The 25,821-nt window shown below is 43.2% G+C and overlaps 1 protein-coding gene across 6 annotated transcripts in view; it reads right to left on the bottom strand.

The window, feature by feature from the left end:
• UST (uronyl 2-sulfotransferase) overlaps positions 1 to 25,821 on the bottom strand; it is a 317,208-nt gene that overhangs the window by 173,171 nt on the left and 118,216 nt on the right. For all 6 annotated transcript variants that reach the window (XR_012433524.1, XM_005552086.5, XM_045391389.3 and 3 more), the window contains exon 2: positions 15,849 to 15,892. Coding sequence is in view for 5 of the 6 variants with exons in the window: in XM_005552086.5 (XP_005552143.1) it covers positions 15,849 to 15,892 (44 nt within the window). In the remaining variant the exon portion in view is untranslated. The remainder of the gene's footprint in view (positions 1 to 15,848; positions 15,893 to 25,821) is intronic.

The following is a 25,821-nucleotide window of genomic DNA, read 5'->3' as shown; positions in this document are numbered from 1 at the left end:
CAGTTTCAAAACTCTTCTAGACAGTAGAGCAAAAAAGACAAAGAAAAAATGATAGGAACAAAGCCAAGAAACACAGACAACTACTCTTGGAGGTCCAAAATCCAAATAAAAGTAGGTTCAGAATGACAAAAAATGAAAATGCAGAGGAAGAAACAGGCAAGGTGGCTCACACCTACAATCCCAGCACCTTGGGAGGCTGAGGTGGGAGGATGACTGAAGCCCAGGAGATCAAGACCAACCTGGGCAACAAAGCGAGATTCCAAATTCATAAAAAATTTAAAAATCAAAACCAGGAGAGATGCAATAGCTCATGCCTGTAATCCTAGCACTTTGGGAAGCCGGGGTGGGAGGATTGCTCGAGCCCAGGAGTTCAAGACCAGGCTGGGCAACATAGCAAGACCTTGTGTCTACTAAAATAAAATAAAAAAAAAAATTAGCCAGGCATGGTGGGACATACCTGTAGTCCCAGCCATTCAGGAGGCTGAGGGAGGGAGATCACCTGAGCCCAAGAGTTCAAGGCTGCAGTGAGCTATGATCACACCACTGTACTCCAGCCTGGGTGACAGAGTAAAATCCTGTCTTTCTTGAAAAGAAAACATCAAGCAAATTTTCCAGAACAGGGTATCTGTTTCTAGATTGCAAGGTCCACCAAGTATCTGGAATGCTACATGAAACTTATACACACCAGACACAGAATTCTACAATTTTAGAACATGAAGAATAAGAAGCTTCCATAGAGACAGATCAGATGTTCATATAAAAGATCAGGAATTCGTTTTCTCAACAGAAATACTGGAAGCTAGAATAAAACTGGCAAAAACCTTCACATTCAGAGGGGACATGATTTTGTGGCAGAGATATTCAACGCTCAGAGTACTCATATGCTCCATCTTGCAGCCGCCTGTCAGTTGAGTGGGGCCTTGCGACCAGTTCTGGCTAATGGACTGCTCACAGAAGTGACACGAGTCGGCCGGGCGCAGTGGCTCATGCCAGTAATCCCAACACTTTGGGAGGCTGAGGCGGGTGGATCACTTGAGCTCAGAAGTTTGAGACCAGCCCGGCCAACGTGGCGAAACCCCATCTCTATTAAAAATACAAAAATTAGCCAGGCGTGGTGGCAGGTGCCTGTAATCCCAGCTACTCAGGAGGCTGAGGGTAGGAGAATCATTTGAACCCTCTGAGAGAGACGGAGGTTGCAGTGAGCCGAGGTCACGCCATTGCACTCCAGTCTGGGCAACAAGAGCAAAACTCTGTCTCAAAAAAAAAAAAAAAAAAAAAAAAAAAAAAAAAAAAAAGAAGTGACACGTGTCACTTCCAGGCTGAAGGGATGAAAAGTCTTCCTACGTGCCCCTCTAGTTCCTTTCTGCTCTGTGCCACAGTAACATTGGAGGTCCTGTGTTGAGAGGGCAATGCCACAAGATGGAAACAGCCTGGATCCTTGAGCTATATAAGCGATTTCTTATATGAGCAAGAAATAAACTCAAATGTGCAAAGCCACTGAGATTTTGGAATTTATTATAATTGCATCACCCTAACCTATCTTGATTAATATAGATTTCCAATCTGGAATTCTATATCACGTCAAACTATCAATCAAGGGTAAAATAAAGATATTTTCAGAAATGCAGTATTTCAGATGACTTCTGTCCCATGCACCTTTTCTTGAGAAGTTACTGGAGGCTGAGGAAAGAAGGCAGAATGATGGTCCCCCAAAGATGCCCATGTCTTCATCTCCAGATACCTTGAATATGTTACCCTACATGGCAAAAAGTACTTTGCAGATGTGATAAGTTAAGAATCCTGAGCTGAGGAGAGGATCCTGGATTACCCACGTGAGTCCAATGTAATCACAAGGGTCCTGATAAATTAAGGAAGGAGAGAGGAGAAGGCGAGTCTGAGATCTGAGGATGCAACAATACTGGCCTTGAAGATAAAGGAGACACAAGTCAAGAAATGCTGGTGGCCTCTAGAAGCTGGAAAAGTCAAGGAAATGGATTTGCCCCTAGAAATTCCAGAAGGAACACATCTCTGCTGACTCTTCAGTTTGAGCCCAGTGAGACCCATTTCAGACTTCTGACCTCCAGAATTGTAAGAAAATAAATGTGTGTTGCTTTAAGCTACTAAGCTTGCTGTAGTTGTTACAGCAGCAAAAGGGAAAAAATACAATATGGTAATGGAGGAAATTGGAGTGAATACATATATTAGTTCATTTTCATGCTGCTGATAAAGACATACCCCGAACTGGGCAATTTACAAAAGAAAGAGGTTTAATGGACTCACAGTTCCACATGGCTAGGAGGCCTCACAATCATGGCAGAAGGTGAAAGGCACGTCTCACATGGCAGCAGACAAGAGAAGAGAGCTTGTGCAGGGAAACTCCCTTTTATAAAATCATCAGATCTTGTGAGACTTACTATCACGAGAATAGCAAGGGAAAGACCTACCCTCATGATTCAATTACCTCCCACCGGGTCCCTCCCACAACATGTGGGGATTGTTGGAGCTACAATTCAAGACGAGATCTAGGTGGGGACATGGCCAAACCATATTGATACAGAAGAGAGTGAAAGGAGATCCTAAGATACACCTGAGCATGAGGCTGAGTGAGCAACCTGTCCTGATGGGAGCAGGCAAGACCCCAGGAGAGACAGACTTCATCAACTCCACACTGATACAACACCTAATGTGTGTGAAGGCTCCAGGGAGATTTACACAACTCGAGAAGAGTTCAAGGATAAATTGGGGATCATAGAAAAGTATGTAAATAAATTTACAAAACAAGACAATTATTTGTTATAAAGGAAATGAAAAGATAAGCAGAAAAGGAGACATCATCATAATGGCTCAGCTGTCGTTCCTGTCTACCTAGTCGCAACAATAAAATCACTGGGCATTGATTTAGCCCCAATAACATACATCTAGGCAAGAAGGATGGATGACATAGAAGGGTGCTGGGGGTGGTGGGTGGGCCAGCTGCAGTGAAAGAGCTAAATCCTTCTCTTGCACAGACAATGCATAAAGCTGAATGAAATCCAGAAGCAGCAACATAACAGGTTAACCAGGGATATGAAGTTAATACTAAAGAACCAGATAAAAGAGCAGAAAGTGATGTGCAGGACGCCATCGGGGGCCCCTGTTTCTCAACGAGGGCTTTGGTTCTGTAAACTCTTGTGTTATGTGCATGCACAACTTTGATTAAACATACAAGGACTGATGAAATATTTGCAACAAATGTGACAGGAGGCTTGAATATTATTAATATACTATAAAGACTAGACAGGCTTCTGAAAGTGGTTCATTTTAGTTGCCCTTGCATGGTGGCATTGTGGGTAACTATTTTTTCCTGTTAGTCTACAATTTTCTGTACTTTCCAAATTAAAACACAATAGGAGCATGCATAATTTTTAAAACAAAGAAATGATCATACAATCAAATAAAAAATAAACAAGAAAAGAATTAGGTAGCTGTATTGGGAGCTGCTAAGATGATTATGTTACTACAACTTTGAAAGCCCTGAGGCAACTGCCACTCTGCCAAGGAATAGTGGCATCGGTTTTCTTAATTTGCTAAAGCAATTTCTTGATTAAATATGCTTTCCAACAACAATGTGCAATTTTAAAATTTCATGCTTCATTTAAAGTCCTTCATTTTTGTTATAGACAGCCCAGCTCCAACAACAAGTTAAGCCCATGATTGTAACTGATGCTGGTTTGGATAAGGCTTGGTGAACATCTTATCAATAATAACTGGCCCCTGGGGATTGGGGTGGGGAAGATACTAAAAGAACAATTACATAAACTACATATTTTTAAACCTGTGGCTTCACAGAATTTTTTAATAAAAAAATGAAAGATGTGCTTAATAGCACTAAACATTTGTGGAGGAAGAAATGAATTCGTTATGTTCTTCTTGGGCAAGAGTAGACACATTACATGCTCATAAAATTGATATATTTAGAACGACTCTGTCTGCACTTGGACATGGATCCCCAATGAAAGTTGAAATCTCGGAAAGCAGCCAGCTTGGCCAAACACTTCCACATAAATGGTTTAAGAAATGTGATGTGCATGAAGTAAGAGTGAAGTGAGAATACAGGCGACTTTGGGATTAAAAAACAATAACCCTATTATGTAAGGTTGATTTGTTTTCCTTTTGCAGATTATTTTACCTTCTAAGCTATTAATTACCCATCTCCAACAGAATACCAAAGCATAAAGTTCTTTATAGCATACAGTGCTCTCAGAAGCTCTTATAATTATTTAAAAATAAAATTATTCACATCATTAATTTTCCTATCACTTGCAACAATCAAAAAAATGAGAGGGTGGAAGGGACTCTTTCAAGGTCATGTTCATCAGAGTGAAACTGATTCCTGACTCCCAGCCTCGTTCTGTCTTGCTAGGTCTCTCTTTCTCTAAACCTGATATATTTATCATGAATCATTAAACACAAATCTATTACCCAGTGCAATTGATTCTTCCATAAAATCAAAAGCAGCTTCCCTTTTGTACTTTTGCAGGATTTTTTTTTAAAAGGACTTTGGGTAAAGTCAGGTTTGAATGCAGAGAACAATATATTCTTAAGAAAAAACAAAATGGCAAGGGATTGTGAAAGGCCTTGCTTAGTGTCCTGAATTAACCCAAAGGCATCAAAGCGGGGATAACTACAAGCCCGCAATGTTCTTATAAGGTAAGAGATTCATATCTGGTATGCCAATGGGCATGTAATTGCTTTTAAAAATCCAAAGAAGCCAGTTGCAGTGACTCATGCCTATAATCCCAACACTTTGGGAGGCCGAGGCAGAAGGATCACTTGAAGCCAGGGGTTCAAGGCCAGCCTGGGCAACAGAGTGAGACCCCTGTCTCTACCAAAAAAAAAAAAAAAAAAGTTAGCTGGGCATGGTGGCACATACCTGTAATCCTAGCTACTTGGGAGACTGAGGCAGGAGGATAGCTTGAGCCCAGAAGGTCAAGGCTACAGCGAGCTATGATTGTGCCACTGCACCAGCCTGTGCGACAAGGCAAGACTATGTCTCTAAAAAAAATTAAAAATAAAAAGATAAGACTGGGCCTGGTGGCTCACACCTGTAATCCCAGCACTTTGGGAGGCCAAGATGGACAGGTCACTTGAGGTCAGGAGTTCAAGACCAGCCTGGCCAACATGGTGAAACCTCATCTCTACTAAAAATACAAAAATTAGCTGGGCATGATAGTGCACGCCTGTAATCCCAGCTACTCACGAGGCTGAGGCACAAGAATTGCCTGAACCCAGGAGGTGGAGGTTGCAGTGAGCCGAGATCATACCACTGTACTCCCAGCCTGGATGACAGTGTGAGACTCAGTCTCAAAATAATTTTTTTTAATTAAAAAAAATAAAAAAGTAAAAATCCAATGAAAATAGGGTGTGGAGTGGGGTGGAGGATTGGGAACTAGGCTTGCTCTAAGTTATAGCAAATGGAGTTACCAGAATCTACATCAAGGAAACAGCTATAGAACGAAGGACCCATTGCTGGGTGCTTACCATGTGTCAGGTATCATGCTAAGTGCATTCCAGTGATCTCATTTCAGCCTCACAATCCTAAGAGGTGGGCATTACTATTCTCTTTCAGAAATAGAAAATTGAAGCTCAAAGAGGTGAAGTACTTATTTTAGAGTACCTAGGGTAACTAGTGACGTAGCTAGGATTTGAACCGAGATCTGATTCTAAAACTGATGCTTCTCAGCCTCCTCCGAGGCGCCAAGAATGATCAGAAAAGTCAGAAGGAAGCATGCAGCAATTAACAGAGTCATGTTTTCAGCCTAAGGGGTGGGTGAGTGCTTTGGAAATATTGGATATATATTTTATTAGTCTCACTCATTTTTTGTGTTTGGAATAGTTCATAATTAAAAATAACTGAAAAGTCAAAAATAAGGAGGCTTCATCATTTCAGCCTTAAACAAAAATAAGAAAGTATTATGAACTTCTTGAGAATGCCAGTTCTTTGTTCTTCAAAGAAAATCAGACATGTGAGTTTTTACTACATTGGATGTTCTTTACAGAAAAATGAAAAGGAGCGTGGAACCAGGGGCACCCTCTTAGCAGCAGCAATGGCTTCCGGAGCTGTGGCCACATGGAAGCATGCTAGGCAGGGCGGCTCCGCACACAATGCAATTTTGTGCCAGGGATTTATTTGCTTCTTGCAGGTCCTCACAGAGAAGAGGAAAACCAGGTGGATGGGCATGTCTATATCCTAACGAACAGGCTTTGAGGTTTTGGGAGATAGAAACAAGAAATCCATTTTTGTCTGAAATCTACTCTTGCAAGTAAAAGTGATGCTGACCACAGGAGACTGTGTACACACACAAAATCCAACAATCCTGCCCTCTGGGAAATGGGAACTTTTGGATCCAGAAATCTTCTCTAAGGTCACCAATGCTTAACCAAGCCAATTGAAGGTCATTGTACTCCCAAAACCTTCTGTAAGTAATTTACCTACTATGATTATAATATATTTGGGTTTTCATCTTTAAGCTCAAAGCAAGGAATGGACATCATAGTTTTCTTACTATAGTACATGGAACCTCTTTCTGCTAATGTGTCTCCAAATCTAAAGAAGTTATTAAAGGGGGGGGGAAACAAAAATGTAATCTTTCTTAGGAACTTGTGGTAGTTTTGTGTATTAGTCCATTTTCACACTGCTGATAAAGACATACTCAAGACTGGGCAATTTACAAAAGAAAGAGGTCTGATGGACTCACAGTTCCACATGGCTAAGGAGGCCTCACAATCATGGCTGAAGGTGAAAGACACATCTCACATGGCAGCAGACCAGAGAAGAGAGTGAGAAGCAAGTGAAAGGGGTTTCCCCTTATAAAACCACCAGATCTTGTCAGACGTATTCACTACCACAAGAACAGTATGGAGAAAACCATGCCCATGATTATCTACCACCAGCTCCCTCCCACAACACTTGGGAATTATGGGAGCTACAATTCAAGATGAGATTTGGGTGGGGACACAGCCAAACCATATCATGTTGTTAACCGTCAAGCTGAGAAGTCTCCTGTAGAAATAGGGACACATTGTTTGGAAGACAGCAGACTTCCTCACTGTTTTTCTTTGTTGCTCTCATGTCCCTCTGTTGGGTGGCAACAGGACCTCTCTCTTCAGTAACTTTGTCTTAAATGAATTGTCACTGAGATCCTTTTCAGAGAAAAATATGATGTAATACAATATGTTTTTTGTATACAAGATAACACAATTTGAACAGCAGAAATGAATTTTAAATAGAAGGAATTGGAGAGAATGTTGCGGGTAATAACAGCTAAAAACATCAGAATAATGAGGAAAAATGAAGAAACAAGGTTGGGGGAAAAACCTGAGTTGTATGGAAGGTTGGAAAAAAACTTAAAAATGCACTGAAACACCGGGCACGGTGGCTCATGCTTGTAATCCCAGCACTTTGAGAGGCCGAGGCAGGTGGATCACGAGATCAAGAGATCGAGACCATCCTGGCCAAAATGGTGAAACCCCGTCTCTACTAAAAATACAAAAATTAGCTGGGCGTGATGGCATGCACCCGTAGTCCCAGGAACTCAGGAAGCTGAATTGTAGAATTGCTTGAGGCAGGAGAATTGCTTGAATCAGGGAGGTGGAGGTTGCAGTGAGCCAAGATCGCGCCACTACACTCCAGCCTGGCAATAGAGTGAGACCCTGTCTCTAAATAAATAAATAAATAAATAAAGAATATTTATTTATAAATAAATAAAGCACTGAAATTATCCTAATGATAAGCTTCTAAAAATGGTTTCGATGTTTCTTAAATCAAACCAAATAATGCCTAAAAGGCATAATAACTGAATATATTAAACTCAATCCATTTGTATTGCTACCTGGCGCTGCTGTAATCAAGTACCACAAACTTGGTGGCTTAAAACAACAGAAATTTACTGTCACAGTTCAGGAGGTCAGAAATCTGCAATCAAGGTGTCTATAGGGCTGGCTCCTGCTTGGGGCTTTGGAGGAGGAAGCTGCTCCATGCTTCTCTCCTGGTTGGTGGCTGCCAGCCATCCTTGGTGTACCTTGGTCTGTGGCAGCATAATAGCATAATCCCAATTTGCCTCCAATGTCCCTACAGCATTCTCCTGTGGGTCTCTATCTCTGTGTCCAAATTTCTCTCTTCTTATACAGACATCAATCATTGTCTTTAGGGTCCATCCTACCCCAGCATGACCTCATCTTCATCTGCAAAGAGCCTGACTACAAACAGGATCCCACTCACAGATTCTGGGGTTAGGATTCAATGTATCTTTTGGGAAAACACAATTTAATCCACGACACTATTCAAAACTGGATTTGTGACTGACCACTCCTTTCCTACTCCACAATTATGCAGACATGGTCTCCACTGCCTAGGCTATCATCTTTTCTCTCTTTCCTGTTAAAGGCAAACTCCTCAAAGCAGTTCATATCTCAATTTCCCACCTACCACTCTTAAAACTCCAGCAGTGAGGCCCATCGCTTCTCATCCTTTCCATTCTAGACTTTTTTTTTTTAAGAGACAGAGTCTTACTCTGTCACCCAGGCTGGAGTGTGGTGATGCAATCATAGCTCACTGTAACCTCCAACTCTCTGGGCTCAACCAATTCTCCCACCTCAGCCTCCAAATGTGCTGGGATTAGAGGCATGAGCCACCATGCCTGTCCCCATCCCAGATTATCTGACCTAGTTAGTTCCTCCTACTCAACCTTCAGGACTTGCACCTGGAAAAAAGGTCAAGTTGAGCTTCCTGCATTCTTCTGGTGTTGAATGTGCATCCTTACAGCATCCAGCAGCCCACTTAGCATACTTACTGTATGAATCTGTTTGCCAGCCTGTCCTTTGACTGGACTAAACTCCTGGAGGGCAGAGACTGTGCATTCTGTGGTCTGTTCGTCTCAGCACCCAGCACAGAGGCCAAGACAAATTTGATGCACAGTAAACACTTGGATGAATGCCCGTCATTTAGACTTAAGAATCTATCAACCACAGAACCACGTGCTCTCAGTCTTTGATTCCATCAAACCTCATGATGCCACCAGATTATAAGCTGTTAGATGACAGAGATCATCTTCAGTTTTTTAAATGTCGTCGTGATCCCATAGACTAAGTAGGCATTAAACAATTAATACTAAAGGGAAATTAGCTTCTGGGGGTGTGGGTTGGAAGGACTCAACTTTCTTGAGCAATAGTTCATTGCCAGACACAGCAAAGCACTATACAAATATTATCTCAGTTCATATTACTACTTCTCATTCATTTGGAGATTGCTGGATCAGCATAATTGTAAGCCTTCTTCTAATGAACCCATTTCACAACGGAATTTTGAATAATAACACTTTATATGCAAAAATAATATTTTATATATAAAAGTGCTTTTGTATACAAGTGTAGATATCAGTATATAGCTTAACCCTCACTATACTATCAGCATCCACAGGAACCACTTTTAGTTTTTTTAGGTTTTCTAAATTTCAAGCAGTTCTAGCTATTTGTATGGATTAATATTTTATAACCTTATTCTGTCTTAGAGATGTTCCAAAGAAAAAGAGAAAATATACCTTTTTTTAAAAAAGAAAGAGAATAAAACTCATTCTACCTTGCAACTACCATATGGGTCCAGCAGACCATTTAAGAAAATCTAAGATCCATTATGGGATCTTTGTAATTTTATTATTCCTGTATCTGGAAATATTTTGCTATTTCATCATTTCAGGAACAATCACCCACCCGTTATATATCAATTATTCCCAATAAGGTTTAAAAAGACTAAAGTAATAGAAAAATATAAGAACAATGGAATGGATTAGAACACTGCCATTCAGTAGAATGTTCCTTGATGATGAAAATGTTCTATTTTTCTTGTGCAATACAGTAACCACTAGCTGCCTATAGCTACAGAGAATTTGAAATGTGGCTAGTGCAATGGAGAAACTGAATTTTTATTTTTTAAATTTTAATTAATTTAGATTTAAATAGCTACCTGAGGCTAATAGCTACCATATTAAACGGTGTGGGCCCAGGGGAATGATTCATTAGTGAAATAGATTGTCACTATTGCATCATCCTCCATCTTTCTTTTTTTTTTTTTTTTTTGAGACGGAGTCTCGCTCTGTCACCCAGGCTGGAGTGCGGTGGCCGGATCTCTGCTCACTGCAAGCTCCGCCTCCCGGGTTTACGCCATTCTCCTGGCTCAGCCTCCCGAGTAGCTGGGACTACAGGCGCCCGCCACCTCGCCCGGCTAGTTTTTTGTACTTTTTAGTAGAGACAGGGTTTCACCGTGTTAGCCAGGATGGTCTCGATCTCCTGACCTCGTGATTCGCCCGTCTCGGCCTCCCAAAGTGCTGGGATTACAGGCTTGAGCCACCGCGCCCGGCCATCCTCCATCTTTCTTATAGCGTTACCCAAAGTATTACATCATCTTTTTGGAGGATATAAAAGGAGACTAGAGACAACACCTTTGTAGTTTGTTTTAATTTCATTGACTAGAGTGGAGAATTTCGAATTTTTCGTTCTTGCCTATAATGACCAAAAGAAGATAACTGACAGGAAGAGAGATTTCACAAACAACAGAAGCATCAGAGATGAATGCAAGCCATCACATAACGGCCCTGAAGACTCTAAATGATGATGATGAAAGTGATCATGGAAATGAAACCTCAGACTACGACTCTTCAGATGATGACATCATAAACTCTCTAAATATACTGAATGAACAATACGTTTCTAAGGACAAAAAGACATGCTGTTCTCATACAGTCAGTCGTTCAAGAGGAAGGATTCCCTCAAATAATATTTTGTGAAAAGACCATGGACCATCCTGGGTTGCTAAATGAATGTGGGATGGTATTCTTTCACCTCTTCAAGTTGGTATACCAAAATTTGCTTTATATACAGTTTGAAAACGGTCAGGGGCTGAAGGTAGGTAAGTATACAAAGGTTACTGGAAGAAAACGGATAAAGTAGATGTGAAAAAGTTCACGGCATTGATTTTAAAAAATTAAGTGTCCTTTGAACCCAAATGGTAAATGGTGATGACTATTTTTTTCTGGTATACTGAAGGTTAAAATTTGTGTATTGTACTAATCAATGTACCAGCTCGCTTATTTAAAAGTGCAAAAATTTAGAAATAAGGTAGAAAATTATTGTACTTCTACTTAAATTAGTAATTTTGAAATGGTTAAAAACACGGGCGCTGGAGCTACACACACAGCCCTAGGCTGGAATCCCAAGTCCAATGCTTACTTAGTGTATGAGCTTTGGCAAGTTAGCCTGTCCCTCTAAAATCCAGCTCCCTTATCTGTAAGTAAGGATTAAAAAATTACTTCCTCTCTTATATCATTTATAGAGATTACATTTTGCATGCAAAGTGCTTAGCATAGTGCGTGGCACACAGGAAAAAACAGATATGGATAGTGATTTTATTATCTTTGAGGTGGTTAGAACAGCTCTCCTTATCTATGGGGTTTGGGAAGTTAACATATATGAAATGATATCCACATCCTAATTGTTGCTGACAGAACTTATCGTTGCTGCTGACCGCTGCTTGCACCAGGTACTGCTGCCCACTGCTTGCACCAGGTACCCACATCCCAGGGGAAACGAAGCCAAGGAGGGGAAATGTCAGTTTCTCGGGTCTGTGGACACTGCACATGATGTCGCAGAGGCCAGGGCACTGAAGCCTTTGAACCCAACTTTAATCTTCTCTCACACCTGAAAATTTCTTTTTCTGATTTTTAGATTGAGCAGGTGTTACTTTAATGAACTCGAATTATGCATAAAAGTATAAGGAACTGGGTAAAAACTTCCCAAAATCTCACCACTTGGAGACAACATCACTACCCTTTCCAGGCTTGTCTCTGTAGACACACAGACAAACACATGCATGCAATTTTACAAAAACAGCTATCATGCTTTTGTTTTTGTACTTAAAATAATCTTTCTGTTTCATTCGCTAGAAATCTCCATGGTGATTCTTAGTCAGTGCTCTAACTTTAAACCACTGTATTCTGTGTACACACAAAGTAGTAGTAAAATGTGGCAACCGAAAGAAAATATTAACATAGACCTTTACATAATGGGTTAGCTCAATATCCGAGGTGAGCTGTGAGGTTCAAGTGGATTTTAAAAACAAGTGAAAATCAGAGGCCTTTGTTTTTTCCTTACGAAAATACTGGAGAGAATGAGGACCTGGGCCCAGTATGTGTTGTGTGGCACACCCCATTCCCTAAATGGCTATTACTTGTGGAATGTGAAACTTGTGAAATTGAACTTTTAATAAAATGAGAACTCGCCTGTAACCTCAGTATATTTTCAGGGTTTAAAAATCTTATTTTATCTAGATCTCAACTCTTTCAGTCTTGGCATCAAAAAGTTATTTTTGAGCGCTAAACAAATATGAAAAAGATGGGTCTGGACTGAGTCTTGCTTTTCCCTGCCAGGGTAAGGGTTCATTCCAGAGGCCAGGCATGTGTGAGTCCTCATCGTCTGCATGCCACCCTGTCCCTGGATAAGCCAGTGGTCTACAGACCTAAACCACTGAGGCCCCACCCCACAGGACACTTGAGGGACCTTTATCCGGAAGCCTGACCTCATCACTTCTGGGATTCATTTCCACCCTGCCAGCAGCAATAAGAACGGATGAGAAGATGTTCACATACCAGTGTTATTTTTACCCATTTTTATATTCTTCTTCTTATGGCTACTGCTTAGAAAATCAAGAGTGTTTTTGCTACTCCAATCCCAGATAATGAAAATACAATTCTAGTGAAAGATTCTGTATTAGGTAAACTTCTGCTGATTTAAAGAGATTATGCTCCCAATTTTCAAACTTAGGAAAGAGTTTATAAAACTGGATTTACTCTAAAGGGGTCTGAATAATCTGCTATAACCTGATAATTTTTGCATATTACAAGGAGCTTTAGTTAGCAGGTGGGGGAGATGCGGGGGAGTTGAAGACCAGACTGCAGAGCCAGGGGGAAGAGGCACAGCTAGGGAAAACCCTATGGGAGAACGGGAAGTGAAGTCAGAAAACACTGAATCTAGGCACTGACTATCCCAGCAAAGAGGCAGGCAGGACAGACAACCCAGCCACAGCAAGACCAGCAGGAAGACCAAAGTGTTACTCAGGCTGGCCACCAAGGAAAAAAGTCAAAAAGGCAAGCTCATAAAAAGAGGGTCTGGGTCTTCAGACCAGGTAAATCCCAGTTTATCAAGCCAGGAACAACAAACCATTGAGGAAAACAGCTGATGGGTCCCATTGACAGAGCCACCTAATCCTACTCCCTGACATCATGACAGGGCAGGGGGCTGTGGAGAGCTTGACCTGGCCCCTCCCTACTTGGGAGACAAAGGAAGTCACTAGTGAGGACACCTACCAGATCTTTGGCACCATTCTTCTTTTCTCCCTCTACTGTCCCTCCTAGGCAGGTGATTGACCCCTCTAAAAATGTTTTCTCTACAAGAAAACTTACGATGGTGAATCATCATTACATTAATAAATAAACTTTAGATAATAGCCATATCACCCTCTCTAGGCTATCACAGAAAATGTCTAAGGAAACAGTTCTCTTTATATTCATGGCCTTTAGAACAGTGGCTCTCAAATGTGAACTCAAGACTCACAGCATCAGCATCACGTGGGAGCTTGTGAGAAATGCACATGCTCAGCTCCCACCCCAGACCCACTGAATCAGACACTCTGGGGCCTGGGCCCAGCAATTTGTGTTTTAATAAGCCTCCAGGTACTTTCGATGCAAGCTAAAGTTTGAGAATACTGGCTTAGTCAAAGAACCTGGGATGGAAGCCAGAAGACCTAATTCAGATTCCAGTTCTGGATTCCATGGTCTAATTCAGTGAAATGTAATGAATAGTCATGATGTGCCTCTGTGCACTGAGGCTAATGCAAGAATGTGAGGATACTGAGACGAGTTAGACACTGTCCTTATCCCCAGAGAGAACACAATCCTCTATATTCTTTTGCTCATCTAGAATAGAGGCTATTTTTGTTGTTGTTGTTCTTGCTTTGTTTCGTATTTGTATTTCTACTGCCTGCAGCATCACAGTCATTCAATAAACAGGTGGTGGATCAAGTGGTAGAACCATTCGATGACTGTGATAAATACTGCTGTACCACTCATCAATAATTTTAATGTTCGTGCAGTCCAGTTAACGGCAGCCACCCTTGATTTAATGTTTATCACATGTCAGTGTCAAGTGCTCATCATACATCAGTTCATTCAATCATTTTAGGCTTCCTGTGCTGTAGGCAGTATTTTTAGTTCCACCCTGCATATCAGAAACTGAGGCTCAAAATACTAACTAATTCATCCAATGTCACACAGCTAGAAATGGCAGTGCCAGTGTTGAATCCAGAAATACCTTCTTCCAAAGTTCATGCTCATGAATTTGGGGGTGGTCTAAACAGACTTTGGAGCTGATTTGGTTTGGATCTGTGTCCCCACCCAAATCTCATGTCTAATTGTAATCCCCAGTGTCGGAGGGGCCCCGTGGGAGGAGACTGGATCATGGGGGTGGTTTCTCAGGGTTTAGCACCATCCCCTTTGGTGCTGTTGTGGTGACAGTGAGTTCCTGTGAAATCTGGTTGTTTAAAAGTGTGTGGTACCTCCCCCCATCTCTCTTGTTCCTGCGCTGGCCATGTAAGATGTGCCTGCTTCCTCTCTGCCTTCCACCATGATTGAAAGTTTTGTGAAGCCTCCCCAGAAGCTGAGCAGATGCCAGTATCATGTTTCCTGTACAGCCTGTGGAACTGTGAGCCAATTAAACCTCTTTCCTTTATAAATTACCTAGTCTCAGGTGTTTCTTTATAGCAATGCAGGAATGGGCTAATACGGGAGTAAATTTCCCCAAAGCCTCTAAAGTTGGTGGTTCATTATCTTCTCACTGTGTATTTACAACTGCATTTTGTAGGCATCACCTTAAGTGGCCAAAGACTAAGAAAACAGCTAAGTATAGGGAGAGCTAGAGTGCCTGTATATACACTTTAGGATTTCACCGGCCAGAAAGAACATTCTTGAAGTGACAGATAGAGGGTTGTCAACTTCTTATTTTGCCAAGCACAACCCCTTCCCAAGTACTGATCAACTATCCCCATCATTTCCTAGAAGGAAAAAAAAAAATGATGTCAAAAAAGTACAAAGGACATACGGTTAGAATAAAAGATAATTGATTGCATTGCATGTATTTTCTTATATACAACGATCAATTTGTTCTAGTTTGCTCATTTTTCAGTAGATTAGCATTCCGTTTTCATTGAGCTCAAAGTAAACAGTGTTAGGGAAACTATACTAAAGGATTATTCTGCCCCTTAAGTCAGACAAAACTACTTACAGGAAAAACAAAAGTAGACTCACAGGCCAGGCCAGTGCAGCCTTGAGGAGGTATTGGCAGGGCCTCGAGTGGAGTATCCCAACCCAGTTAGGCTGGAGAGAACAGGACAGATGTGAGTCTAGCTCCAAATCCCAAAGGCAAGGGGAGGCCGGGTGTGGCTATCACACTGTGGGCCAGCATCGATGCCAAGGCAAATGAAAATGAGGTGCAAACAGGAGACGCTGCCAGAGGTCTGAAGTCAGTCTCAGGTTCCAATGCCTGGGCAGCTACAGCCACTGATTCAACAATGGCTCCTTCTCCTTGTCATCTGGGCTATCATCATGTTCTTCTGCTTCCTCCTTGTTAGAAGTTAAACATCAGTTTCACATCTGTCATCTACTGCTTCTTGTGAATGATTCATGTCCAGGAGAGATCTGTTCCTGCTTGTTGGAGGCTGTATGACAAAAGACAAAGGGGACTTACATCACAAGCAAAGACCTTACCTTACTAGGAGGTGGCCCATGGTCATCCAAGTAAGTGGAATTTCCTAGAAAATAAAGAAAAAACTTGATGAATCCATTTTTTAAACCCCAGATGAATTTAGTGCAAAGTTATTGAACATAAGCATTCTAGTTATACAGTATTTCTACTCAGACAACAGTACCAAAGAAAAATGGGCAATTAATCACTGGTTTGACTGGATTTTGCTGATGTTACCATGTTTGATTAATAGTTTCAGCTGTTACAAACATTCTACACACATGGGTATGTATGCACACAAACATACATAACACACACAGTAACACGCACCATTATTCCTCACCCATTGTCTGCTGAGTTTAGCTTAGACTACTGATACTCAAATGTTACTGTACATGAGAATTACCCGCAGGGCTTGTTAAAACAAGACTGCCCAGCCCCAGTCTGAGAACGTGCATTTCTAACCAGTTCCCAAGAGATGCTGATGCTACCGGTCCTGAACCCCATACCCTCTTTCTCCAATTTGTCTTAAAATTGTCCGTTTCGCTTCTCTCCTCAGGATAGCTTGCTTCTGGAGCTTGATTTGTTTTCACTAATAGCCATTTACTGGCATGTGTGTATGCAGAGTGCACGGCTATTGTTTCCTGATGAATAGAAGACTCACGGGGATTTGGAAGGGAATTAAAGTTTACTGACTTCCTTTCAGTAGCAGGTACTCTGCTAAGTGCTTTACAGGTATTTATCTATTTAATGCAAATACCAGAGATGGATTAGAAGTATCCCCTTTTATCAGAGGAAGAACAGAGGCCTGGAGAAACTCAGTAACCTGCTCACAGTCACATAGCTGGCAAACTGCAGAGAGGAGAGAAGACTGGTTTTTCCAGAGCATGTTCAGGCATCCACCCATCTGAAAAGCCTACCTAGAGTCCTTCCTGCCATCTCAGGCTTCTGTGTGGGGCAGGCACTGTAAACATTACCATCTGGAGACATCTGATCACCTGGGGAGCCAATGATGCAATCAGTATAATCGGAGGCGCCTACCCAAGAGGGGTAACTCCTGTGAGTCTAGGGAAAATCATCTCACCAGAAAAGCAAAAATGACCAAACGACCTAATGGAATGAAATGTAGAAAATCACAGAACCATAAGAAAACCTCCAGAGAACAGCAGATGATTGGGGAATAAGATCAGTGTCTTACTTTGAGTGGATGAAAGGTGCTTTTGACAGCAGAGAGCAAAAATGACTCAAGAAACTGGACTAAAAAGGGGGAAAGAGAGTTTAAGCCAGGGACAGTTGAACTGGGGAAACGAAACCAAACATAATAAATAAGCGGGTTCTGGCTTATAGGTTTTTCCATACTGAGTCATCATCCATCCCCTTTTCTTTGTCATCTTCTGATTTATAGCTCACTTGGTGTTCACAATGGCCATTTGTATATAGTAAAGGAATATCCGGGTCCAGTTTTAGTGTATAAGACACTCAAACACAAATACCTGGCATGCCCATGATTGGGCTATTTTAGGGCCCTTTTAAATGTGAACATGATGAACAATTTGTTAGACCTTAATTAATGTACCGAACACTCCACTGGGAACGTGCATGAATAGGATGTAAGATCTATGTCGGACTTAGTAGAGGTTATATGTGTCAAAGAACTCAGAAAAACAGCTGCCTGTGCCTGGAGAACTATTTAGAAATATTCTACCACCGTGCAGCTGGTGTGGCTGCCTGGAGCTCCCATCTGCTCAGCATGGGAATATGTCTTCCCCAGGGGAAGCATGAGAAATGCCAGCACACACCAGCATGTTCTCCAGGAATCAATCTCAAGGATCAAAGACAGCCTCGACAACTAAATATTTCTAAAATACTATAAGTTTCCACAAGAACTGAAGTTCCTAGAGACTCCTAAAAAAGAATGATTTAAATGCCTGATTCATACCTCAAATTCCAGGCTCGGGTACCTACTAACTTCTTGGCACCTCAGCTTGGATGTCTAAAGGCATCTCACACTTCCCCTGTTCAAAACAGAACCCTATTTGCTCCAATTCCATCCCCCAAATTTCTGCCTCCACTGTCTTCCTTATTGGGTTATACAATATATCCCTTCCTCCAAAAGTGTCCCATTTTTCAGGCCAAAGACCAAGAGTCATTCTTGATCCATCTTTTTCCCCCATGCTGTACATACCAACCCAAAGACAAGTCCTATTGGCTTGGCTTTCAAAATATAACTCAAATCTGACCACTTCTCACCAGCCCCTCTGGGCCATATAAGAGACGCCCTGTATCTCTATCACTAATTTCCTCTCTTACTCATATAGCAACCAGAGAGATCGTTCAACCTTATCTACTAGATCATGGTAGCCCTCTGCTTAAACTCAATTTCTCTACACACACGAGTCAGCTCCTTACCATGGTCTGTAAGGCCCTGCACAACCAGGCCCCACCTCCCCCTCCATGCACCACCAGCCACCACAGCCTTCTCTGTGGTTCAGAGCACTCCAGCCTCTTGTCAACAAGGGGCCTTTTGAACTGGCTTCTTCCTCTTCCAGAAAAGCTCTTCCCCACCCTCTTCATTCAGTCTCTGTTCAAATGGAACTTCTTCATAGATGCTCACTCTGAATACCCTGTCTAAAATAACACACTTAATTTACTTGTTTATGGTCTCTTTCAGCCAGTGTACAAGCTTTATGAGAACAGGGACTTGTGTGACCTGTTCATTGCTTTAGTTCCTAGAACAGAGCCTAGAAAATAGTAGGTACTTAGTATTCACTTAATGAATGAAATACCACATTAACTAACTCTTTACACCAAAACCTTAGCAATGGCTTATAAGAAGGAACTATTACTAGTACATTAGCCCAGTTTGCTCCTTAGCCAAAGGGCCTGCAATTTTTTTTTTGTTTGTTTGTTTTTGAGATGGTGTCTCACTTTGTTGCCCAGGCTGGAGTGCAGTGGCATGATCTCCGCTCACTGCAACCTCTCCCTCCTGGGTTCAAGCGATTCTCCTGCTTCTGCCTCCCGAGTAGCTGGGATTACAGGCATGCACCACCACATCCAGCTAAGTTTTTGCATCTTTAGTAGAGACAGGGTTTCTCTATGTTGGCCAGGCTGGTCTTGAACTCCTGACCTCAAGTGATCTGCCCGCCTCGGCCTCCCAAAGTGCTGGGATTATAGGCGTGAGCCACTGCGCCTGGCCCAATGTTTTTAACAAGTGAACAGAAGTACTAATCATGAAGTTTTGGAGAAAAGACCTATCTTAGAGGACACACATTGTGCAGAAGTCCACCTCATAATTCATCCCCTTATAACTCAATGCCTTGACTTAGCTATCTTTATGATACTGGGTCATTTTCTTAATCTCTCTGTATCTATCTCTTTTTGTGTAAATGAAGAGAATGATGGTATCCAGGTCATAGACATGGTGTGGGATTAAGTAGAATAATGCATACAGAGCATCTAAGTCAGGATCAAGCACCAAGTAAGCCCTTGGTAAAAGTTAAGTATTGGGATTGTTGTTACTGTCACTGTCTATTCAACCTTAGTGGAAACAGGAAGTTCAATCCGTAAAGCTTCTACATAGATGTGTAGAATACTCAACGTTTCCGTAAGAACTGATGTTCCTAAAAACTCCTAGAAAGAACAATTTATATGCCTGATTGTTTCGTCAAAGTCCAAGCTTGGGTACCTACTAACTCCTTAACTCCTCAGCTTGGATGTCTAACTGCATCTCACACTTCCTTCTAGACAATCCTTCTCACTACCTTCCACATGGTATTGGTCTAAGTCCTATGGCAAACCTTTGACTCAACAGTTAAATTCTTTGTTAGTTCTAAATGTGAGAAATACTGAAACTAAGAGAACAGTGTATCAGAGCCAAATGGTCAATCCTATCTCTTTTCTACTCAATGACTTTTGGTTTTAAGGACACTGGCTTCGTAGCTATCTTAACAGTTAGGTCTACACTAAGTTCTTTCCCTGGTAGGGTTAAGCATTACCTCAAAATTGAGATGCGCTGACGTGCATGACAGCAGCTCCTAAGCATGGTAACAAGAGATGTGGGCAATGTGGGCTGCACTAGTTCTCCACCTCCTCATTAGGCATTCTCTCATCTACATATTCAGTCAGTATTTACAGAGCACCTCCTATTCTGTAGAAGGACCTAGAAACCAAGTAAGAAATGAAAATCCTATTTTTTGCCACTGGATTGTATAACAACCTTTATTGAGTGTTTACTACTTGGCAGGCACTTTATAAAGATCATTTTATCTCATCCTCACAAGCACCCCTCAAGGTGATATTAGTTAAGCATCTTACCCACATCGCCAGTAAACAAACAGCAGAATTCAAACCCATACAGGCTGACTACTGTTGATACCTCCAGCTCCATAAAATGCAAAAATATTCTAATATAATTAGTCTTTTTCTTATCTTTCCCCTTCCTTCTTTCTTTCCTTTCCATCCTTCTACCTTCCTCCTCCCCCATGCCTTCAGTATAGAAGACTTTCATAATCAGATGTCACATCACAGAAATGAGACAACTCTCTCTCTCTTTTTTTTTTCTTCTTTTTGAGATGGAGTTTTGCTCTTGTTGCCCAGGCTGGAGTGTAACAGCGCAATCTCGGCTCACTGCAACCTCCACCTTCCAGGTTCAAGCGATTCTCCTGCCTCAGTCTCCCGAGTACCCGGGATTACAGGCACCCTCCACCACGCCCAGCTAATTTTTGGATTTTTAGTAGTGATAGGGTTTCACCATGTTGGCCAGGATGGTCTCAAACTCCTGACCTCAGGTGATCCACCCGCCTCGGCCTCCCAAAGTGCTAGGATTGCAGGCGTGAGCCACCGCGCCCAACCAGAAATGAGACAACTCTCTTTAATGCTTCTTTCTGTGCACAGAAAGGAATGGGGCTCCTCAGTGTTGGCACCTGGACCGTGGGCCCTGTTATCTCAGTTATCTCACCAGCAGATTACTGTGCTCCCACGGTTTCTTAGAACTCAGAGTCTATAAATGCTTTGCCCTGACAAGAGAGGTATGAAAGGGGAAAAGCAAAGTTGCATGGACACAAGGTATTTATTTAGCAGGAGACAGCAAGTTTCTCTTCTTCTAGCGTATGACTATTTTATTATTTGATATTTAGGTAGAGCTTTTCATCCTAGGATTTTACGCTTTCATCAGAGAGCAAAGTCAACAAAACTGTCAGAATTTTTAAAAATGAAGTTGGTAACTTGCTCCCTGTGGAGATCAAAGGATGAGTGCTGTTATCAAAATGAGCTTTCCTGGAGAGGCTCCCAGGCATCAAAGGAGCTTCTGGCTGCTTTGCCTTGTCAAGGAGTCTAGGGTGGGTGTTAAGTTGTGGGGATGGGAGGGCAGCCCCAAACCCTCCAGGCCTTTGAGCATGGAGCTCAAGATCTAAATTCGGGGAAGGGAAGAAAAGGCGGAAGTGGGCTGGCAAGGGTCTGGACCAAGACAGAGGACAAACATGCTCCTGACACCCTCCTCCACATGTCCTGTGTACACCCACCCAGGACACCCCAGGCTCAGCACTCTGCCAGGCAGAACACTCTTATTTTCAGAGGCCTCTATAGGTAGATCAGTTTATTTCTTTCTGGAAAGTAACCTATACCTTTAGAGTTTTGATTCCAGCCTTGTTTTCATGGCTCAAGTCCCTCCGTTGAGGATCACGAATTACAGTGTCTTGTCAAGTGGGAAAAACTTCACACATTCCCATTCTTATCATCAGCCAAACTTTCTGAGTTTGTAACCTAACTGCCAAGAAATCACTAGTGAGGGCTGGCCATAGAGCTTAACCTCTTAGAGAAACTTAAGCTTAACCAGGCCTCTCAGGTAAGTGGAGGAGACAAAAGGTGGCTTTGACGCCCTACTCCATCCCTGGGAACTCCATGCTGCTGTTCTATACCTTGCAGATGGTGGTGGTTACATGTGTCTATACATTGATAGAAGAATACACCAAAACCAACTACACTACACTAATGGTTTAATTTTTCTTTTTTTTTTTTTTTTTTTTGAGACAGAGTCTGGCTCTGTGGCCCAGACTGGAATACAGTGGCAGGCTCTCCACTCACTGCAAGCTCCGCCTCCCCAGTTCACACCATTCTCCTGCCTCAGCCTCCGCAGTAGCTGGGACTACAGGCGCCCACCACCACGCCCAGCTAACTTTTTGTATTTTTAGTAGAGACGGGGTTTCACCATGTTAGCCAGGAGGGTCCCAATCTCCTGACCTCATGATCTGCCCACCCTGGCCTCCTAAAGTGCTAGGATTATAGGTGTGAGCCACTGTGCCCGGCCTAATATGTTTTTTAAATGACCTGACTAGAAGGCAAGTGATCTCAGACTTTGCAACCAGCTAAATTATAACACAATCTAAATTTCACCTTACCCATCTAGCCCTTCATGATGGAGCCCTCCCAGGGAGGTTATAAATGTAACAAGAGGGATCACATGGAAAGGTGCAAAGGTGTCAAATCCAAGTACACAGGAGTTAGTTGGTGCACTCGGAGGACTTTGTATGTACTACCAGAGTCTCTGCACGGCAGTATGTTATCAAGGTCTCTCTACTTTGACAGTTTTATAAACTATTTTTAGCAAAGATGCATTTCAAGAAACTCATGTGAAGTCTGATTCTAGGAATCAGGAAGCCAGGATTTATAACTCAGAATCTGAAGATCACTGTTTACCGTATTACACCTAGGTCTCAGCTGGCAGAACCAAAGCATGTTTGCCATTCAAGACCACCTAAGTCTTCTATGACAAGACAATGGATATGAAAAGTCAGAGATCTGGCGGGGGGCAGTGGCTCATGCCTATAATCCCAGCACTTTGAGAGGCCGAGGTGGGTGAATCACCTGAGGTCAGGAGTTCGACACCAGCCAGGCCAACATGGCGAAACCCCATCTCCACTAAAAATACAAAACTTAGCTGAGCCTGGTGGTGGGTGCCTGTAATCCCATCAGAACAACACCAGCACATGATAGGCACCTAGTAACTGTTCACTAGCAGTACTAGCTGCACTACTACAAGTAGCAGTAGCAGTACTAGAGCCGCCTTCACTGTCTCGCCATCTTCTCCCTTAAGGTTTAGCCCTCCTTGCACATTCTACTCACCAGCTTTTAAGAAATGTTGCTGTCAGGGCCCAGCCTTAGCGATTCTGATTTTAATTATTCTGGAACAAGTCCATGGTATTTGGTATTTTTAAAGTTCCTCACATAATTCTACTGTCTAGCCAAGGTTGAGAGCCACTGAGCTGCAAAACACAAATTCATGTACTTCATAATCCAGGCTGAATCCCACTTTCCAGAAGTAAAACCTAACAGATTTTACTGAGGCTCATCTTCATCTCAGGCCACCTCCATCATTTCTGGTGGGAGATTATACAAAACAAGCTTCTTGTCAAAAGAGAATGCTGATGGAGCGTGGATGATCACAGAACTCCCTGTGCCAGGGGAGGGTGATCAAGCAGTTCTGGTCAGCACCTGCTCCAAGGGGGTGCAAGGAAATTGGAAAGGGCCAGGCCTAGCTCACAGGTTGCCTGGGAGTGGGCTGGAACAGGGCACCTCCAGGCAAAGAGCTTATGCCCTGAACCATATGGGAGCCTAAACCTTTCTGGGGCCCTAAAGATCTTTTCAGGAATAAATTTCAGAGCTTATAATTTCAGAACATATTGTTCCTGCAAACAATGTATTGTTCTATTGAACCGCTTGTTTTATGGGTAAAAAGAGGAACTAAGAGCATCACCCTCTTATCTGTCCAGAGTTTCTCTGGGCCCCACTTGACTTAAACCACCAGGGGATATTCTGTCCATCCTGGAGACACTCATACATGATCCCCACACTCACACATAATCTCCACACTCATACATAATCCCCACATTCATACACAATCCCCATACTCATACACGATCCCCTGCACTCACAGGCACTCATACACGATCCCGGCACTCATACACGACCCCCCTGCCCCCGCACTCATACAGGATCCCCCCACTCATACATGATCCCAGCACCCATACACGATCCCCCGCACTCATACACGATGCCCCCTACTCATACACGATCCCCGCACTCATACACGATCCCCCCCACACTCATACAGGATACCCCCCGGCACTCACACACGATCCCAGCACTCATACACGACCCCCCAGCACTCATACATGATCCCCCCCACACTCATAAACGATCCCCGCACTCATACACGATCCCCCCGCACTCATACACGATTCCTGCACTCATACACCATCCCCCACACTCATACACGATCCCCCCCCGCACTCATACACGATCCCCCCCGCACTCATACACGATCCCCCCGCACTCATACACGATCCCCCCCGCACTCATACACGATCCCCCCGCACTCATACACGATCCCGCCACACTCACACACGACCCCCCGCGCTCATACACGATCCCCCGCTCTCATACACTATTCACCGCTCTCATACACGATCCCCCGCACTCATACACGATACCCCCGCACTCATACACGATCCCCCCCACTCATACATAATCCCGGTACTCATACACGATCTCCCGCACTCATACATAATCCCCGCACTCACACACGACCCCCCGCGCTCATACACGATCTCCCGCACTCATACATAATCCCCCGCACTCATACACGATCTCCCGCACTCATACATAATCCCCGCACTCATACATGATCCCCTCACACTCATATATGACCCCCTCCCACGTTCATACACGAACCTCTGCACTCACACACGATCCCCCACGCACTCATACTCGATCCCTGCACTCATACACGATCCCCGCACTCATACACGATCCCCACACTCATACACGATCCCCACACTCATACTCGATCCCCACACTCATATTCGATCCCCGCACTTATACACGATCCCCGCACTCATACATGATCTCCCCGCAATCACACACGATCCCCGCACTCATACACGATTCCCCCCACTCACACACGATCCCCCCCGCACTCATACATGACCCCCCTCCACTCAAACACGATCCCCGGACTCATACACAATCCCTGCACTCATACACGATCCCCCCCTGCACTCATACACGACCCCCCTGCACTCATACACGATCCCCGCACTCACACAGGATCCCCGCACTCACACATGATCCCCGCACTCACACATGATCCCCGCACTCATACATGACACCCCCACTCATACACGATCCCCCCCGCACTCATACACGATCCCCCCGCACTCATATACGATTCCCGTGCTCATACACAATCCCCCCACACTCATACACGACCTTCCGCACTCATACACGACCTCCTGCACTCATACACGACCCCCATACTCATACACGACCCCTCACTCATACATGATGCCCCCACTCATACACGATCACTGCACTCATACATGACCCCCCCCACTCAAACATGATCCCCCCACTCACACACAACCCCCCCACTCATACATGACCCCCCACACTCATACATGATCCCCACACACTTCACGGGCCCACAGGATCCAAAAGTAAGAGAGCTCTGGAAAATCTGAAGCAAAGATACCCTCTGGTCTCATCCCTGAAAGGCACCCCCTCTTTCCAGGGTGTAGGACTGGGATGGAAAGGAGATAAGGAAACGTGGTCAGCACAGAGGAGCCCAATGCCATGCCCATGTGAATCCAATAGAGAACAACAACAACAAAATGAATAAAGAAGAAATTGTTAGAATTGTTGACAAGAGGAAGGACTATGAAATGAATGATCAGGGTGCCGTGTATTTTAAATAGCCACAATCATGCTTATGTAAGCGGGATGGTGAAAAGCAGCCACAGGGGAATCACTTAATGGATTCAGTAGAATTGACTAGTGACAGAGAACATGGCCCAGGGGTTGTAGAGTCAATCCTGCAGGCTCCAGAATCAAATGACCTGGGTTCAAATCTCAGACCTGCCCTCTACTAGCCAAGTGACTTTGGAAATATCACTTAATTTTCTTGATGTTTAATGACCCCATTTACAACTTGAGGACATTAAG

The sequence above is a fragment of the Macaca fascicularis genome, chromosome 4 (assembly GCF_037993035.2).
Source record: "Macaca fascicularis isolate 582-1 chromosome 4, T2T-MFA8v1.1".
Lineage (NCBI taxonomy): Eukaryota > Metazoa > Chordata > Mammalia > Primates > Cercopithecidae > Macaca > Macaca fascicularis.
Note: the sequence above shows the minus strand (reverse complement) of the source record. Positions and strands in the feature narration are given on the sequence as shown.